General features: G+C 46.3%; 2 protein-coding genes across 8 annotated transcripts in view; one reads left to right on the top strand and one right to left on the bottom strand.

The window, feature by feature from the left end:
* Positions 1-11: 11 nt before the first annotated feature.
* On the bottom strand, positions 12-14241 carry COQ9 (coenzyme Q9). Of its 3 annotated transcripts, none has more exons than XM_004057706.5 (9): positions 14072-14241; positions 10446-10614; positions 8717-8852; positions 4925-5067; positions 4556-4640; positions 3231-3335; positions 1551-1706; positions 1173-1226; positions 12-694 (listed from the first exon to the last, which is right to left on the bottom strand). In XM_004057706.5, the coding sequence occupies exons 1-9, from the start codon at positions 14142-14144 to the stop codon at positions 659-661; spliced, it is 957 nt and encodes a 318-aa protein (XP_004057754.2). In that variant the 5' UTR covers positions 14145-14241; the 3' UTR covers positions 12-658. The 3 variants fall into 3 exon arrangements, with proteins under 3 accessions (XP_004057754.2, XP_055220316.1, XP_018867567.2); XM_055364341.2 differs by lacking the exon at positions 14072-14241 and adding an exon at positions 13959-14065; XM_019012022.3 differs by lacking the exon at positions 3231-3335 and having other exon boundaries at positions 14072-14191.
* CIAPIN1 (cytokine induced apoptosis inhibitor 1) overlaps positions 14175-18331 on the top strand; it is an 18993-nt gene continuing 14836 nt past the window's right edge. For all 5 annotated transcript variants that reach the window (XM_063700230.1, XM_019012023.3, XM_019012024.3 and 2 more), the window contains exon 1: positions 14175-14308. The gene's annotated coding sequence lies outside the window, so the exon portion shown is untranslated. The remainder of the gene's footprint in view (positions 14309-18331) is intronic.

Below are 18331 nucleotides of genomic sequence, written 5' to 3'. Positions count from 1 at the left end.
ACACAATGGGAAACTACTTCAAACATATTTATTATTTTTACAGACTCAAAATACACTAATAATCCTGCAATGCATGCTGGTGTCATGTGACACCAGGCCTGGAATCACACCTCTGTCCAGCAGGCACTTGTCTCAGGTGAGGCAGTTTTCTGAGGGGGCTCCCAGGAGCAGCATCTCAGGACACCTGAGAGGGAGGGGGCTGCAAGGAACACCTCTGTGTGCACACGCCTGTGCTGTGCTGGAGATGAGCTGTCACCTTGAGGTGGCGTCAGACCTTGACTCTGGCTTGGGAGCCCCAAGGTTAAGGGAAGGTTAAGACATGATCAAGGTGCCCATGAGATTGTGACAGGGACATGCTGGGTTTCTGTGGCTTGACTGCTTGGATGAACATCTCATTTTTCAATCACACAGTTGCAGTGCAGAAAGGCATCAGGAGGCTTGGTCTGGTATTAGGAACTGAAGAAGCAGCCCAATCCCTGACCAGAACGGTAGCCATCAAATGCCTTGTGGTTTCCAGGTGGCTGTGGTAGTGACTCAGGAGTCCTTTAGTGTGTTCTCGTGAACACCAGGTTATGTGGATGGCACCTTATACTTTTCAAAGCTCTTTCAATCTGTCCGCTCATTCTCTTCTAGGCATTGTAGCTTACACCCCTTCCTCTCACCGACGCTGGTTTAGACCTGTCAAGTTCTTGAGCTGACACAGGAATGGAAATAAAGAGAATAGTGAGGGCTTACCTTGCCTCTAGACTCTAATAGAAAAGACCTAGCTTTTCTTTTTCTTTTTTTCTTTTTTGCATAGAGACAGGGTTTTGCTATGTTGCCCAGACTGTCCTCAAACTCCTGGGCTCAAGTGATCTTCCCAAATCACTGAGATGATATGCATGAGCCACTGCACCTGGCCAAGATCCAGGTTTGCAAGGTGGCAGGTGTGGCTATGATACAGATACTTGATATACCAGGGTCCCAGGAGTCAGTGATATCTCCTGATGACAGGAAAAAATAAAGAAGTGGGTTTTTTGGAATCAAGACACTAGGGCTGAACCATTGTCAGCCTTATTATTAGATTATTGTTTCCAGGTTAGGGCTACAAAATGATGTGAAGTCAGTAACACATGTATCACAGAGCCGGACTGGGAGAGAGAAGGGGCAGGGATGTGCTGGGCAGTACTCACCGTCACTGCTGCACCCATGAGTCCTTGCACCAGTGCCTCTCCTGTGGACTTTACCTAGAAGGAGTCAGTGTCAGGTTCCCTTAGGCCACCAACACAAAGTTAAACTTGAGACAGGCAGGACAAATCAGGAGGCCTACGAGCCCCAAAAGGTGAAGACAAGGGGGCCACGTTACTGGAAGGAGAGCTTTGGACAACACAATCACAAATGAGCAAAGTGTGGCTCTTAGGGAAGGGCTGGCCTGAGGAAGAACCAGCCAGGCCCTTGGGAAGGCCCTCAGGACTGTCAGCTGAGGCCAAAAGGGAGCAAGACCAGCTGTGACCTGAGGAAAATAGGTATGCCTTCTAAAGAGGGTTCCCCAATGGCTAGTCCCCACCTACCTGCTTGGCAGTGTGGCCCATGTTCATTGCATCATTAACCCGGTTTTCCAGGAAGCGCCAAGTGTCCTCAAAGTCTGGAGAGGAGTCCTGCATCATCACCAGCTCTGTCGTGTTGTAGATGGCAGCCAGCATGGCTCGGCGGGTGTACCAGTTAAACTGCAAAGAAACCCACACTACCGCTGTGGGCTGGTCCAAGTCTGAGGCAGTTCCTACCCAAGGCCATGGGAACTCCTGGGTTCCCTCTTGACTACTTCTTTTTTTTTTTTTTTTTTTGAGACGGAGTCTCGCTCTGTCGCCCAGGCTGGAGTGCAGTGGTGCGATCTCGGCTCACTGCAAGCTCCGCCTCCCGGGTTCACGCCATTCTCCTGCCTCAGCCTCCCGCGTAGCTGGGACTACAGGCGCCCGCCACCACGCCCGGCTAATTTTTTGTATTTTTTAGTAGAGACGGGGTTTCACTGTGTTAGCCAGGATGGTCTCGATCTCCTGACCTCGTGATCTGCCCGCCTTGGCCTCCCAAAGTGCTGGGATTACAGGCATGAGCTACCGCGCCCGGCCGACTACTTCTTGACTGTCACAGATACATCTGGCCCTCTGGACAACACTACCATCTCAAACTTGACCGAGCATCAGAATTACCTACTTGATTAAAAATGCAAGCTCCTGGGCCCAACCTCTTAAGAGTAGAGTCAATGGATCTAAATAAAGTGCCAGGAATCAGGAAACTTAATAAGTATCCCAGATGATTTGGCTACATCCAATCCATTTTGGAACTGCTAGTAGAAAGCCTACATCTTAAGACATCTGAGTCCCAGAAGACGCTGTAATCAGCCAGCTATGACCAAACCTTGGTGTGTTCATCAATAAAGTGAGGGCTGAGACAGGCTCATGGACAGATTACAATACCTGGGCAAAGCTGAGAGTTCAAGTCCCTCAGCAACTTCTGATTGTTCTAGCAAACTACTCTTCAGAGGACCAGCTCAGCTGCTTGGTGTTTTATTCCTTTAATTTCTTTGCTTTCTAATTTCATTTTCCTACCGTCTCTGTTGGCGTTATATTCCCACATGGAGGAAGTTTATTAAAACACTTTGTTATAACTATGGTGGGAGTATTTCTGTGCCTCCTCATCCAGGATTCCACAAAGTATCATCACATTTTCTTTTATGAAGGTGTATTTTTTAAAATTTCCTACCAGAAATATGATAGCATTAACAAGTCGGATTCTTTCCTGGTGCTGTTTAAAGAGCCTTATTGATCACTTAGCAAAGCAGGCCAAGATGGGCTGGGGAAGGGAATTTCTTTTTAAAGCAATGGGTGCCTCCATGGCATTTCTTTTTTTCAAAAGAGGAATTTTGCTGCAGAATCTACATCTTAGGAGAGAGGGAAATGATAATAAAATGGCAGCCCAATTAGCTTTCGCCAATGCTAAAGGCTCTCTGACACCTGGTGTCACCACAAGCTGGAAGAAATAATAACTGGTTTGTGGCTAGAATGCTGGTCCCTGAATGAAGATGACCTAGATCCCACTTTGGCTTCTTGACGGACCTTCCTCATACCTTAGATGGGAATGACACTGCAGCCCCCCTGCAGGGGCTTATGATCAAAGCAATTTCACAAGCTTCTTGAAGAAATGCTTAACACAAGCCTTTCCCAGCCTCCTGTGGGCCTGCAGAAAGCACTCACATCAGTGGACTGGTCCCCAGCGTAATGCCACATGTCATCCACCATGCTGGTGAGCAGGCTCAGGCTGGACGGGATGTTGTGAGGGAGCATGAGGATGCTGAGGGCCTGGAGAGAGAATGGCAGAGGAGTAAGCTCTGCTCACAGGTAATGGTGCATAGTTGACCAGCAAAGATCTCTCCAAGAGGTGTATGAGGGGTCCTGCCAAGCTCTGGTTCTCTGAGACCAGCATCTTCACCCACTGGTGTGAGTTGTGGGCAGCTAGCAATGCTGAGGAGAGCCAGGGGCATAGCCCTGTCTTATGCAAGCCCAAGCACATTCTCCATCCCTAGCATTTGGAACTGGGAATGCAGAGGGCCAGAGGGTCTAGACTGGTCTAAGCAAGGATGGGCAAAGATACCCCAGTCTGTCACACAAAGGAAGAAGCACGGATAGGAGTCCGTTCACACACATCAGCTCCTACTGACAAACAGAACAAGGTCCTTCCACTTTACCAATGCTACATCCACTGGGGAGGTGGTCAGAGAGGTCCTGGATTGGCTGTAAGGTTTTCTCTTAGTGAAGTAGCCCAGAAGAAAACACTATGCTGAATCAGGAAGGCAGCTGAGAGCCTCATACGTGCACTTCCACTGCTTTAACTGCAAGGTGGAATGAGTCACACTCGGCCTGGGGTTAGGCACCACCATAAGTGTTCAAATGTCTATCAACTGAATGACTGAAACTACGTGCTCAGTAGTCTTCCAGCTCAGCAAAGGACACAAGATGTCTGAGTCCCTCTCACTTCGGGTGTACTTTCACTCTGTACTTTCTTCACTCAGAGAATGGCCCATACTGTGACATGCTTTAAAACAGAGGAAAAAGGAAGCTTCAAAAAAGGTGAAAAAACCCCTTGCAACGAATATGCCAGTCCCCAAGCATCACATTGACAATTGACAAATCCCAGTGCTCGAGATCTAAAATGCCACAGGGCTGTTATTCAAGTGAAGACAGCCAATAAAATCTTCTGACTCTTCTAACCTCCTGCATGGATTCCTCCTCCCTGCAGACCTGGTGGCACACTCAGGCCACTAGGAGAACCCCACCCAGGATGGGATCCAGTACCCGGACCACTCACATTTCCAAGAACTGAGACACAGATGGCTCAGTCACTCTCTTTGGTATGCCCAAGTTTGAAACCCAGCTCTACCAAGTGTACTAAGTATTGTCGGGTTTATAGAGATTGAGAAGCTAAGTTCTGAACAGTGTACAAAGTCATCTGAGTGAAAGGTGCTGAGAATGATAACTATTAGGATTATTGTTGCTCTGGGGCCTGGATATGGACTCGGTACCCGGGGCCAGTGCTCAATGTATGGGATCAGCATTCTCAGTCTGGTTTCCACTGCATCCCTCAGGAACTGGTCTGTCTTCCTCTTCCTGGAAGAGGGAAAAGAAAACAGTGTGTCTCTGAGTGAAAGGCAGGGGCTCAGTGCTCCACGGTTTACTCAGCCCTAGGGAGGAGGGTCCCACCAGCTCCTGGCGCTGGCCTGACTAAAGCTGTCAGAGACAGGCTACCAGGTTTCAGTCCCATCACAGCAGCAGGGCTGCCCAATGCTGCTCTCTTTGGGTTCTGCTTGGATTGGCCTCCTGGGCATAGCTGGTAGGGCCCAAGTTCCCTGATCCTTAGCTGCCACCCTGAGTAGTAATGCCATGGGACTTACTCCGCCTGGCCCAACTGTACCAGCTTCTGCTCCTCTTCCAGCACACGTGTGAGCCGGGTATTGCACTGGGTCACAAAATGCAGTATTAGCTCACTGCCATCCTTCCCGAACATGCTGGCTGCTGCACTGGAGAGACCCAGAGACTACAAAAGGGGAGACAGAAAACAGAAAAGCGGTGCCCAAGTGTAGGGTACATTTGTTGCCTGTTCATCACTAGAGCCTCTTCCTAGTGACAGCAGCTTGATTTCTTCACTCTGGGTCCATGTGATTTTGGTGAAACTGACCACCACCGGTCCCTCCACCCTGCAAAGCCCCTTGGTGTGTGTGCAAGAGTGGGATCTAGGCTTGAATAACAAGTTCACAGAGACTAGCTCAGGGATGAACATATCAACAGGTCTTCTTTCTTTTTTAGAAACTAAGCCTGCAGCTGCTTTCTCCAACTTTGCACCTAACACATCTAAGGCCAGTCCTTCCATCTGTTGTCCAGATCCCACAATTCTTGCCTTCAAGGAACCTCATCCTCTTGATTTTGACTATTTTCTCTTGTAAATTCACCCTCACTCTTGTTTCTTTCCTTTTTCTTTTTACTTTTTTTTTGAGACAGTGTCTTGCTCTGTCACTCAAGCAGTGGCATGACTGCAGCCTTGACCTCCTGGGCTCAAGCAATCGTCCCATCTTAGCCTGGGACCACAGGCATGCGCCACCACATCTGGCTAATTTTTAAATGTTTTTGTAGAGATGGGGTCTCGCCATATTGCCCAGGTTGGCCTCAAACTCCTAGTGTCAAGCAATCCTCCCGCCTCAGCCTCCCCAAATGCTGGGATTACACATATGAGCCTGGTCCACTCTTGTTTCTGTACTCTTCCCATTTGTGTTCAGTCATGTGCAAACTTCCATCTGTTTCTCCTGCTTGGTGCACCCTAGTTCTACCCCTCGCAGCCAAACGCCTCGCCACTTCCTCGCCTTCTATGCACACCTCGATCCACTCCAGTTGATTTCTGATCCAGTTCTCCACCCAAACGGTTGTTGCTCCAGTAACCAATGTCTAGCTGCTTAATCCACACTCTCCCGCTTTGCCTCCAACATCAGGATGCTCTGACTTAGACTTTGACGGCCCATCCTATTCTACTCTCCCCTTAAATGTCCGCGTTCCTTGAGAGTCTGGACTCCCCTCTCATATGACATTATATTCTTGCCCTGGACAATCTCACTGACTTCCATAATTATTTTATATATATATATTATATATATATATATATAATCAGCGTGCATATATATACTGTATATATATGTATATATACAGTATATATATGTATATACTGTATATGTATATATGTATATATACAGTATATATATGCACGCTGATAATGCCCAAATGTGTATCTCTAGTCCAGCTGTTTCCTCCAGTTCCTGACCTGTATGCTTGATGCCTCCACTGGTTGACTCAAAAACTCCTTGTTGAGTACAACAAGGATCAAGACTGTACCCTTCCCCAAAGCTGGTCCTCTTCCAATGGCCTTCACCTTAGAAAACACCACCATTGGGTACCCACACATGCAAATTTGCAACTCTGGTGCCATCCTGTCACTCTCTCCCATGTCCGAGCTATTCCTGAACTTACCCACTGCCATTACTCTAAGCCAGACCACCTCATCTCTCCTGTATGTCTGGCAGCAGCCCCCAATGAGTCTCTCTCTGCCTCCAATCCACTTTTCATCTGGCAGCCAAAATGAGCATTTTGAAATGCCAAATTTAATCCAATATCTTCAATTGTTCTTAGAAGAAAAAGCTTGACTCCTCATCATGACCTTTAGGACCTTGCCTGATTTGACCTCGACTGACCTTTCCAGCCTTGCTCATCTCAAATCTCTCTTCCTGCACTCTCTGCATGGTGGTTCTCTGTGGTTCTTGTAACGTACCATCCTTCTTTTTCTTTCCACCTTGCCTGTGCAGTTTCTGTATTTGGACTTGTCCATCTCCTACCCACAAAGTCAGGTAAAGCCTATTCATTCTTCAATTCTCAGCTCAAAAGCCTTTCCTGACCACCCTGTTACCCACCTCATATATGTTTTCAGACAAGGTCTCACTCTGTTGCCCAGGCTGGAGTGCAATGGCATCATATGGCTCACTGCAGCCTTGACCTACCAGGCTCAAGAGATCCTCCCACCCCAGCCTCCCAGGTAGCCGGGACCACAGGCAAGCACCACCATGCCTGGCTAATTTTTGTATTTTTTGTAGAGATGGGGTCTCTCCCTAGGTTGCCCAGGCTGGTCCCAAACTGCTGGGCTCAAGCAATCCCTCTGCCTTGGCCTCCCAAAGTGCTGGGATTATACGCATGTGCGACTGTGCCCAGCCCTCCAACCCTTTAATAGGACAAATTAAACTATTTGTCATAGTTTAACAGGCAACATGTTTTCTTTTCTTACTGATGCACTTAAAAATGGTGCTTCTTACAACCAATGGCATCTTAGAGTCAATGAAATATGGTAGTTTTGATCACAGACAATTCTTGCCAATAGGTTGCCTTTAGAACACAACTCTCAAGAACTAATTGCATTGTTCATTACTTTTATATCTACAAAATAAAGCCATTTCCACCCTATTGAGGGAAAAAAACCAGTCAATCTCGCAGCTGTGACCTGATCTAATGATCGGGTCCCTCCATTATACAGCCCAACAGCACCTTTCCTTGATAGCACTTACCACATCTTCTAAGTAAACATTTGTATATATTTTATTAATGTTGCTAGACTGGAAGCTCAACAAGGGCAGGAAGCAGGTCCATCTTGACCACCTTGACCCCTGTCATGTCTCTTGGACTAGCACAGTGCCTAGGGCACATTATTTGCTCAATAAACATTTAAAGAATGAATCATATAAAGGGTTTTAATTGGAAAGATCTAGGCATAAATGTTGATAGTATGATCTTTGGTGTGATTATAGGTGTTTTCTACATTCTTTTTTATATTTGTTTGTATTGTTCAGTTTTCACAATGAGCCTACAGTGGAGTCTGAGCACCCGCATTTCACTAATGAGACTTCTGTTACCAAATGTGCACTTGGGAGTGAGAGAAGACAAGGAAATAACAGTTAAATTTCAGTAAAGCAGCAACCTTGCCCATTGTCCATGGGTAGATGCACTGTAGCAAGCCTGGGATGGAAGATGCAACTCTGTCATCCCCTCAGTCTCTTGGAGGATGGTATCTTGCTATGCTGGAGGATTCTCTACAACATGGCCTGAACATGAGCCTACTGCCTAATCTAAAGCAGCAGTCTGTACTAATGCAGGAAATGCTATTAGAGTTTCTGGGAAAATAAGATGTATTGTTCTCCAAAGTGGTGCCTTCTTGGGGGTTTTCAAACACCATATGTCATTAATTCTAAGATGCAGATATATTTTTCATTTTAAAAAATCAGTGTGAATCACAGAAGCGCTCTGTCATAGTTCGAAGGGCAGTATGTTTTCTTTTTTACTGATGCATTTAAAAATGGTGCTTCTTACAACCAATGGCATCTTAGAGTCAATGAAACATGGTAGTTTTGATCACAGACAATTCTTGCCTAATAGATTGCCTTTAGAACACAACTCCCAAGAACCAACTCCATGGTATGTTCTTTATAACTACAAAATAAAGCCAGTTCCACCCTATTGGGGGAAAAAAACCAGTCAATCTTGCAGCTGTGAGGGGCTCTGAGCTAGACTGGAAGAAGGCATGAGACCCTCCGCTCTGCCTAGTGTGACTCCATCCTGGCTTATCTTGGTCAGGTGGCCCCACCCTCACCTATACACACCTGGGCTCCTTCTGCAATCGCCTCTGCTGTCCACCCGTGGGCGGGCACAAACTCCAGGGCTGCCGTCAGGATGCGGTCCTGCAGCTGCTCCTCACTTTCATAGTCCTCCTCCTCCTTGCCGCCCTGGTCTGTATACCTGAGACAAGAGGACACAGCCCAGCATACTTCATCTCCTGGCATGTACAATGGGCATGACCAGAAACTAGGGGCTCTGGATCTCCTCTAAGCACATGCTGGGAAGACATTTACTCTTGTGTCACTATCCATGTGGTTTTCTTGTTTGTTTTTTGTTTTTGAGACAGAGTCTCCCTCTGTCGCCCAGGCTGGAGTGCAGTGGCGTGATCTCAGCTCACTACAACCTCCACCTCCCGGGTTCAAGCGAGTCTCCTGCCTCAGCCTCCTGAGTAGATGAGACTACAGGCGTGTGCCACCATGCCCGGCTAATTTTTGTATTTTTAGTAGAGACAGGGTTTCACCATGTTGGCCAGGCTGGTCTCGAACTCCTGACCTTAAGTGAGACGCCTGTCTCGGCCTCCCAAAGCGCTGGGATTATAGGCGCAAGCCACCGCGCCCAGCCAGTATCAACGTTTTAATGCCAACAAAGTAAAAACTAGATCATCCTTCCCCTCCCCATAGGCACGGAGAGGAATCCAGCAAATGAGGCCATGTGGTATGAAGGCATTGCTGCACCCTGGAGTTCCCTGTCTTCAGCCCTTAGCACACTGTGCTCAGAGGGTTTCTTCATCTAAACTTACACCAGACTACCTCCCTGAGGGCAGGAGTAATGCTATATTACTCACAGGGCCTGGCATGATAGTAGGGCCTCAAAAAATACTTCTTGAATTGAAATGAAAAGTACTTTAGTTAGGAAATCAGAAAAATGAAAAGGAACACGCTAATTTCAGATATAGAGAAACTTTTCAATGGCAGGATTAGGAAAAAAAAAACACTAATGGAAATGTAAATTAGTATTACCTTTCTGGAGGGCAACTGGCCCACATAAGTAACAAATCTTTAAATGTACATATCCTTTGACTCAGTGCTCCCACTTCTAAGGAGAGATTCACACACTTTATCATATTATTTCTTATACTAGTGAAGGAAATCTAAATATCCATCAATAAAAGACAGGTTAAATAAATTTCGGCACAGCTATTTGCTGGAACGTTATACAACTATTAAGCTATGAAAAGACATTACAAATGTACTGTTGAGTGAAAAAACAGGTTCTAGAACAGCATGTAGAGTTTATACACATTATATCTATTCTATACAAAAATTTACATATGAAATAAGCTTAGAGAAACATCTAAAAGGATATTCACAAAAATGTTAGCAGGGTTATCTCTGTAATTTTGGATAAAACTGCTTTATTTTTGTGAACTTCTCTATACTGTTTAGGTGTTTTAGAACAAACAGGCACCAATTTTATAAAAACAATAAGTTCTTTCCTAAGACAGCCTTGTGGCTGGGTGCAGTGGCTCACACCTGTAATCCCAACACTTTGGGAGGTCTAGGCGGAGGACAGCTCGAAATCTAGGAGTTTGAGACCAGTCTGGGCAACATAGCGAGAAGCCATCACTACAAAAAATAAAAAATTCTAAAAAATAAAGATGGCCTTGGAAATGAAGGAAGGTACAAAAGGGGATGGAGAGGAGAAAGGAAGTGAAGGAGGAAAAGACATAATGAAGCATATGAAGTGGCCAGAAATAGGTGGATTGGTGCCTACCTGGGGGGTGAATGAGAAGACTCTGGATCAGGTTTTTCTGCCCCCTGTGTCTCAGAATGCTGCTGAGAAAATGAGTTGGGAGGCTGCTGCTTCTGCTCATCTGAAGACCTTAGCCCCACAGCTGAAGCATGGAAGGCACGCGGCACCAGGGCTTGTCGGCAACGGGCCACTGAAACAGAAACTGGTCAGTCAGGGACATTCAACAGAGAAGACCCTTTCAGACCCAGAGTGGCAACACAGATAAGGAGAAGGAAAAGCAGGCCAGAGACTCCTGTAGAACCACTTATACAAGTGTTGGGTCCCACACAAAAATATTGGGTAAACTGGGAACTTTGGGACATGAAGTGGTAGCAAAAGTGGTAAGCCAGGAAAAAAGATCTACCTAGCATCTTGACCTGTTTCTACCACTTGTTACCTGGGTGGTAACTGGCAAACAATTTCAGCCCAATGTGCAGATTTTTAAATCTGCAAATTTAGAGTAATAATCTCTACTTGCTCAATGAGAGCACTGTGTGGCCCAAACAAAAAGTAAAAGTGGCTTGCAAATGTTACAGATTTATATATATTATGGCAAGAGCTCTGGAATAGTAATTTAATGTCTCAGCCCTACTCCCCCAGTGTTTATATGGTATCTTTGGACAAGTCACTAATCTCTATCTGCTTTCTCATCTGCAATATCTGCAACATCTCCATTTACTTTAAGAAAGATGAGAAGTATGTTTCCTAAGCATAAACTCATAGTACTTTTTTATTTCCTAACATTTTTTATTCTAAAAATTTTCTTTTTTTTTTTTTTTGTCAGAGTCTCACTCTGTCGGCCAAGCTGGAGTGCAGTGAGATTATCTCAGCTCACTGCAACCTCTGCCTCCCAGGCTCAAGTGATTCTCATGCCTCAGCCTCCCGAGTAGCTGGGATCACAGGCACCCGCCACCACTCTCAGGCTCACTTTTGTATTTTTAGTAGAGACGGGGTTTCGCCATATTGGCCAGGCTGGTCTCAAACTCCTGACCTCAAGTGATCGCCCGTCTTGGCCTCCCAAAGTGCTAGGATTACAGGCGTGAGCCATCATGCCCAGCCTATTGTAAAAATTTTCAAACACGCAAATTGAAAGAATTATGGAATGAACACCTGTATATCTGCCACTAGGTTCAACACATCTGTCATGTTCTTCATTCATCCATCTTGATTTTCAGTGTATTTGTTGCAGATATCAGTATTATTCACTTCTAAACATTTTAGCATGAAAGACTTCTACATTCACTGTTTTGTTATTCAGATGCTTTTACACACAATGAAATGCATAAATCTTAAGTGTACCATTCTATGAGTTTTGACAAATGTATACACTTGCACAACCTAAACCCAATCTAAACAGAGAACATTACTGTCACCCCAGAAAGTTCCCTTATGCCTTTTCAGTCATTCCCCATTCATACTGTTCTGAGTTTTTCACTCTAGGTTAGTTTTTGCTTGTCTTAGTTTTCCCTGTCCTGAGATTTCATCTACATGTACATGTTTCAGTAAAGCTTCTTTCACTTAGGACTATATATGTGTGTGTATATATATATTTATTTATTTTAAGTTTAAATAGAGACAGAGTCTTGCTATGTTGCCCAAGATGGTCTTGAACTCCTTGGCTCAAGCAACCCTCCCACCTCAGCCTCCCAAAGTGCTGGGATTACAGGTGTGAGCCACCACACCTGGACCACTTAGTATATTTTTGAGATTGATCCATATTTTTATGCCTATCAGTAGATCTGGCAAAGATTCTCTCCTTGATCAGGCTCTAACCAGGCTCCTCTGAGCCCTCTTCTTATCTAGGCCTCAACCTTGGCCTATAAAGACTTGAACACACACTAACATAAGCACCACTCAGGGCCACATCGCTTAAGATAACCCTACCCCCCTTTAAAGTGCCTGCCTGAGAAAACTCAAGGCTGTGAAAAAAAATTTTACTGTTTGTTCAGGCTAACACTTAAGAAGGATAGGGCTTGTCTCCCTGTGGGAAAACAGAATCCTAACTTTGTTAACTGCCAGCTAGCAGACCAATCTTATTTATAATTATTCACTATCCTGACTCTACTGAGTCCCCACCTGCCTTCCTCCCTCCTCCCTCATTTTTTCTTTGAAACACCCAGTGACTTCTGCATGCACTAAACTCAAGGTTGGGCTCCGTTCATGCTAGACTCTTTTCCCTATTGCAATAGTTATTACTGATTAAAAATGGTCCTTATCACTTTAGTGTCCAGCTTTCTCTTTGACTGATTTTTAGTTTTTATTGCAGAATAGTATTCCATAAAAAAATACTATTCTGTTGCTAGACAACTGGACTGTTTCTGTGTTTGGCTACTATGAATAAAATTGCTATGAATATACTTGTACTAACTTTTTTGTAGACACATACCTTCATTTCTCTTGGTGGATTTGCGGGGTCATAGACATTACTTTTACTACACATCTTTAGTTTGGAATTTTGTATAAATACAACAAAAGGGGACTAGGTGGTGGCTCATACCTGTAATCCCAACACTTTGGGAGGCTGAGGCAGGCGGATAACTTGAGGTCAGGAGTTTTGGACTAGCCTGGCCAACATGGTGAAACCCCGTCTACTAAAAATAAAAAATTAGCTGGGCATGGTGGCACAACCCCAGCTACTAGGAAGGCTGAGGCAGGAGAATCACTTGAACCCAGGAGGTAGAGGCTGCAGTGAGCCAAGATTGTGCCACTGCACTCCAGCCTGGGTGACAGAGTGAGACTCTGTCTCAACAACAAAATTAAGCCAAGTAGGGTGGCACGCACTTGTAGTCCCAGCTCCTTGGGAGGCTGAGGAGCCAGACCCTGTCTCAGAAAAAAAAAAAAAAAAGAAACAGAATAGTATGTGTAAAAATATCAATATTTTAATACATGTACTGAAAGATACGGCACAAATATCCACAAAACTTTGAAAAGGAAGGAGCAGATGCAAAGTATGACTGTAGTACCACTGAGGGTCATGAGAAGATTTTAGGTGAAATACAGGTGAACGTTTCATCAGTTATGTATGTATGCTAAAGTGTTAATGCATACGTTCTAATTAAGGAAGGCGATATTAGTTTTCCATTTATGACAATGATATAAAGTTTCCTCTTTAAGAACTCCTATTTAAAAATAAAAATACTGAGTACATAGTGGCAAAGGTGGTAAGAGAGTATCACAGAATTCGTGAAGTGGTGAGGAAACGGCTGGCTTTCGGGAAACAATGGACTAGGCTGTCTGTGGCCGTGTCCACCTGTCCTTCCAGTGGACTTGGCAATGGACTTGAGAATGGGTCTGCGACTGCCAGTTCTGTAACCAACAGGCTCAGGCTGCGTGACCTTCGTACCCCCAGCCCTCTCTGAGGCTCTGCCAACTCCATGAAATGGGGGTGACAGGCCCTGCCCCGCTGCATCTGCCCCTCACAGGCAGCGGAGCAGGGCCGAAGCCAGCCAGGCGGCTCGCCCGAGCCCGAGCCCGCGCCGATGCCCTTCACCTCACCTTGCTCGTGGGCCGCCCCAACGGCCTCTTCCCCCCACCGTCGAACCCAGCTGAAGCCGGCCTCGCGCCCCCTCCGCGCTCCCCGCCTCTCCCCGGCTTGGCAGCCCCCTCACCGGGCAGGCATCGCAGCTGCAGGAGCCTCCAGCCCGCCCGGCCAAGCGCACCAGACACCGCCGCCACCGCCATTTTGGAAGCGGGCACGTCGCCCACGGCGACGCGACCGGTAGCTACGGGACAACGGCGCTAAGGAGGGCGGAAGTAGTCGCTCCGTGGAGCCTCCTCCTCTCGCGAGAGGCGCGAGGCGTGGAGTCGACTGCTGGAGAGAAGCCGGGAGTGAGCCCAGGCGGCAGGTGAGAGTGGTGGGGGCCAGCTGAGCGCCAGAGCTCCCTCAACTGGCCCCTCCCGGCCCACCCTCGTTCCCACATCCTCTCATTTCCTCTTCCCACCCCGTTCCTCCATGGGAACGCAGCCACGGCCGCCCCGCTGAAAGCCCCGGCTGGTTTATTCCTGAGAAGTCGGTGTGAGGGGCCAGGGCCGGCCCTAACCGCCCCGGGGTCCTGACTGGGAATTTCTGCCGTTCCCCGGCTGCCTCGTCCCTTGCGCAGCCGGCCCTACTCTGAGGCCCCGGGGACGCCACGCTGAGGAGAAACGGCTCCGAGCTCTGGGATCGGGGAGACCTGGTTCTGAGACCCGGTCCTACCAGTAGCCAATCGTTGTGACCTTGGGCCTCAGTCCCCGTGACGTTTTGGTCCCTGGGGGTTCCTGGCAGCAAAGCACGAAAGCCTTGGAGTCGGGGGGTACCTAAGCTCACGATTGTAATTTCGAACCTGCAACTTGTCCGAACCCCCAGCGTGTTGAGTTGATATAATTAAGTATCCAGATCGGAAGGATGCTTGTTACTAGAACAGACAGCTAGGCCTTTGTCCAGAAGGATTGATTGAGTGGGTCTGGGTGTGGTCCAGGAATCTCATTTTAACCACTCCCTCGGGTGATTTGTAGGATCTGCAGGTTCGGGAAAGGCTGGTGCCCTTCATTCTGACATTACTGAGTGCCAAGCTCTGGATGGCTCAAGGAGGTCACGGTCTAGACACTAACAGAGCACTTCACGGGGGTGTCATCAGAGAAGGCTTAGTAGGAAGAAGTAAATGGTTTTTGGGCTAAGAGTGACGACAAGAGCATGTGATTCTGTCGATTTTGTGTTTGCAGTCAGACCCCATCATTGTATCTGTTAAAGTTGTGCTTTGCACACCCCTTGTCAAATCTATAGTCTTTTCAGAATATCCGGCTCCCCCCTGCACGGGTGCGGGGAAGACCTCCTAAGCCAAAACTTACCCCAAAGGTTAAAATTTTAGATCCATATTTCTGGTTTTAGGTAAAACACTCCTCTCCATAAGGATTTGTTTCTGAGTTCTATCCATCCATCTTTGAATGAGCCTTTCCTGTGGAAACTAACATTTGGGTATCCTTTCTGAAACCCTAATTCCTGACACACGCCAAATGCCTGGAGACATTCCTGTTTCATTGTTGATTCTCACTTTTTAAAAAAAATTCTGGGCCAGGCTCATGCCTGTAATCCCAGCACTTTGGGAGGCTGCGGCGTGTGTATCACTTGAGCTCAGGAGTTCGAGACCAGCCTGGGCAACATGGCGAAACCGCATCTCTACAAAGAATACAAAAATTAGCTGGGTGTGGTGGTGGGTGCCTGTAATCCCAGCTATTTGGGAGGCTGAGGCAGGAGAATCGCTTGAACCCCAGAGTCGGAGGTTGCAGTGAGCCAAGATTGTGCCACTGCCCTCCAGCCTGGGCAACAGAGCAAGACTCTGCCAAAAAAAAAAAAAAAACCTCTAAGGTCTTAGTGTAAGTGTCTAGACAGAGCGTTCTCTTGAGGGCAGGGAACAAGTGTCTTCTTGTCTGTCTCCCGTGTAGGGACAGGCACATAGTAGGTTTCTTAGGTCTCATTTGCAGGTTGTAATTGTGCCTTCCTACCATTCTGCTAAAGCTGGCAGGGAAACTGAGGCCCAGAGAGGGGCAATGGCTGACTTGGATTGCACAGCAGGCTGGTTAGGCCCACTTGGTGCTGGTCACCCAGAGGCCAGGCAGTGACATGTATGTGCACAAGAGCTTCAGTTAGTTAATTTTATTTTTTTAATTTAATTTTTTTTTATTTTGAGATGGAGTCTCACTCTGTCTCCCTGGCTGGAGTGCAGTGGCAAGATCTTGGTCCACTACAACGTCCGCCTCCTGAGTTCAAGCAATTCTGCCTACCTCAGACTACCAAGTAGCTGGGATTACAGGTGCACGCCACCATTCCCAGCTAATCTTTGTATTTTTAGTAGAGACGGGTTTTCTCCATGTTGGCCAGGCTGGTCTTGAACTCCTGACCTCAGGTGATCCACTTGCTTCAGCCTCCCAAAGTGTGGGATTACAGGTGTGAGTCACTGCACCCAGCCCAGTTAGTTAATTTTAATTAGGATTTTCCTTTCTGATAACTGTCAGTATTCTTGGAACTCTTTTATGCACCCGAGTTAAAGAATTTTTTGAACTGAAGCCCAAACTTCAGTGTTATTTTTGCTTTTGTCCCCTTTCACCAGAAGAGAGACCAAATGCCTCAAGATTTGATGCTTACTGGACACCTAAAAAACAGTCTGTTCTCAGACATCCTCTTTTACTGCCTGCCAGTAACATTTTAGAAGGGCCATGCACATGTGTGTGCCTCAGTCAGAGTTGGAGAGGTACCTAACAAGCTCAGTGACGTGACAATGATGCTACCTCTTATTATGAAACTGGGTCCTGACTCACAGCTTCTAAGCATGTTGTCTTAGATACTGGACACTTTTTCCTTACGGGTTTTTTTGTTTTAAAAGACAAATTCACAACAGCAACATAAAATTCTGATGATGAAAAGTATCACATTTTGGCTTTAGATATTTAAAAGAATATTATCTCCTATTTTATTTGAAAAATGCTGACTGAAAGTAGTGGCCATGCCTGTTTTTTGAGGGTTGATGTTTAATGAATGTAGTTCATAAGCTCCTCTTGCCATAAGATTAGTTTTGGGAGATATGGAACGCAAAGCATTTTACATTCTTCTAATTTACTGACACAGTCCCACTGGAGTACTGTCCAAAGATCATAAAGCGCAGCTCTTACACTAATTCTAACGATGAAAAAGCAGCTTCCCATCACTCCCTGGGGTGTCCTCCTATCAGGCATGGCTAAAGAGAAGCAGGGTTTTATAGGACTGTTTGAAGCAAAGGCAGGTAAACTAGCCACAGAGAAGTAGAAGCCCAGAGTTCCAGAACATTACTTTACAGAGCTCTGTGTGCCAGAGCCTGCCGAGTGCCTTGCATATTTTTATCTTCTCATTTGCTTCTTACAGCAGCCTCGCAAAATATGAGGTTTTTATCCCTACTTTACTGATGAGAAAACAAATTCAAAGAGTCTAGTAACTTATCCATGGTCATGTGCCCATAAGATCCAGTGGTAAATAGAACCCTAGGTCATCTGCACTCAAAACCTGTGCCCTATAAAAGCCTCCGTAAATGTTGCTGAAAAGGTCTAGACATTTGGCTTGTTTTCTCTAGCTAATAAGTAAGCTTTTGCCCTTCGTTTCCTTTATGAGGGTTTTTCTGTAAGTACAGTGCAAAGTTGTAGTAGTCTAGTAGGTGGGGTCTTTTTCATCCCTTTCTATTGTCCCAAGGAAGAACCTATTCCAACATCATTCTAGAAACAGGTCATTTTTTTTTTCTTATAACTTAATGCCCAGCAATCCATACTCCCATCTTGCCTGGCTGGTTCTTAAATGGGAGATTGATCCCATATTGCACACCTTGAAGTTTGCAAGGGTTCTTCCTCGACATCATGTGCCAGTTAAAAGTTTCAGTTCTTGATTGTGTGCTGTTTAGGGATTTAAAAACCAAAATTGGCCAGGCACCGTGGCTCATGCCATGTAATCCCAGCACTTTGGGAGGCCGAGGTGGGTGGATCACTTGAGGTCAGGAGTTTGAGAATAGCCTGGCCAACAACTCTGTTGCTACTAAAAATACAAAAATTAGCCAGGTGTGGTGGAGTCCACCTGTAATTCCAGCTACTTGGGAGGCTGAGGCATGAGAATTGCTTGAACGCTGAAGGCGGAGGTTGCACTGAGTTGAGATTGTGCCACTGCATTCCAGCCTGGGTGACGGAGTGAGACTCTGTCTCAAAAAACAGAACAAACGAACAAAAACACCACAGAATTAGCTGGATGCCGTGGCTCACACCTGTAATCTCATCACTTTGGGAGGCCGAGGCGGGTGGATCACCTGAGGCTGGGAGTTCAAGACCAGCCTGACCAACATGGAGAAACCCCGTCTACTAAAAAAATACAAAAGTAG

Source organism: Gorilla gorilla, chromosome 18 (genome assembly GCF_029281585.2).
Source record: "Gorilla gorilla gorilla isolate KB3781 chromosome 18, NHGRI_mGorGor1-v2.1_pri, whole genome shotgun sequence".
Lineage (NCBI taxonomy): Eukaryota > Metazoa > Chordata > Mammalia > Primates > Hominidae > Gorilla > Gorilla gorilla.
This window is presented reverse-complemented; position numbering and strand designations above follow the sequence as displayed.

Bases quoted from the DNA above. Each gene is read 5' to 3' on its own strand.
- COQ9 (XM_004057706.5), bottom strand. From the start codon at position 14,144: ATGGCGGTGGCGGCGGTGTCTGGTGCGCTTGGCCGGGCGGGCTGGAGG. The intron at 10,615-14,071 runs GTGAGGGGGCTG...TTTCTGTTTCAG, and splicing joins GCAGCTGCGATGCCTGCCCG to TGGCCCGTTGCCGACAAGCC. The intron at 8,853-10,445 runs GTAGGCACCAAT...CTCTTGTCTCAG, and splicing joins TCTTCTCATTCACCCCCCAG to GTATACAGACCAGGGCGGCA.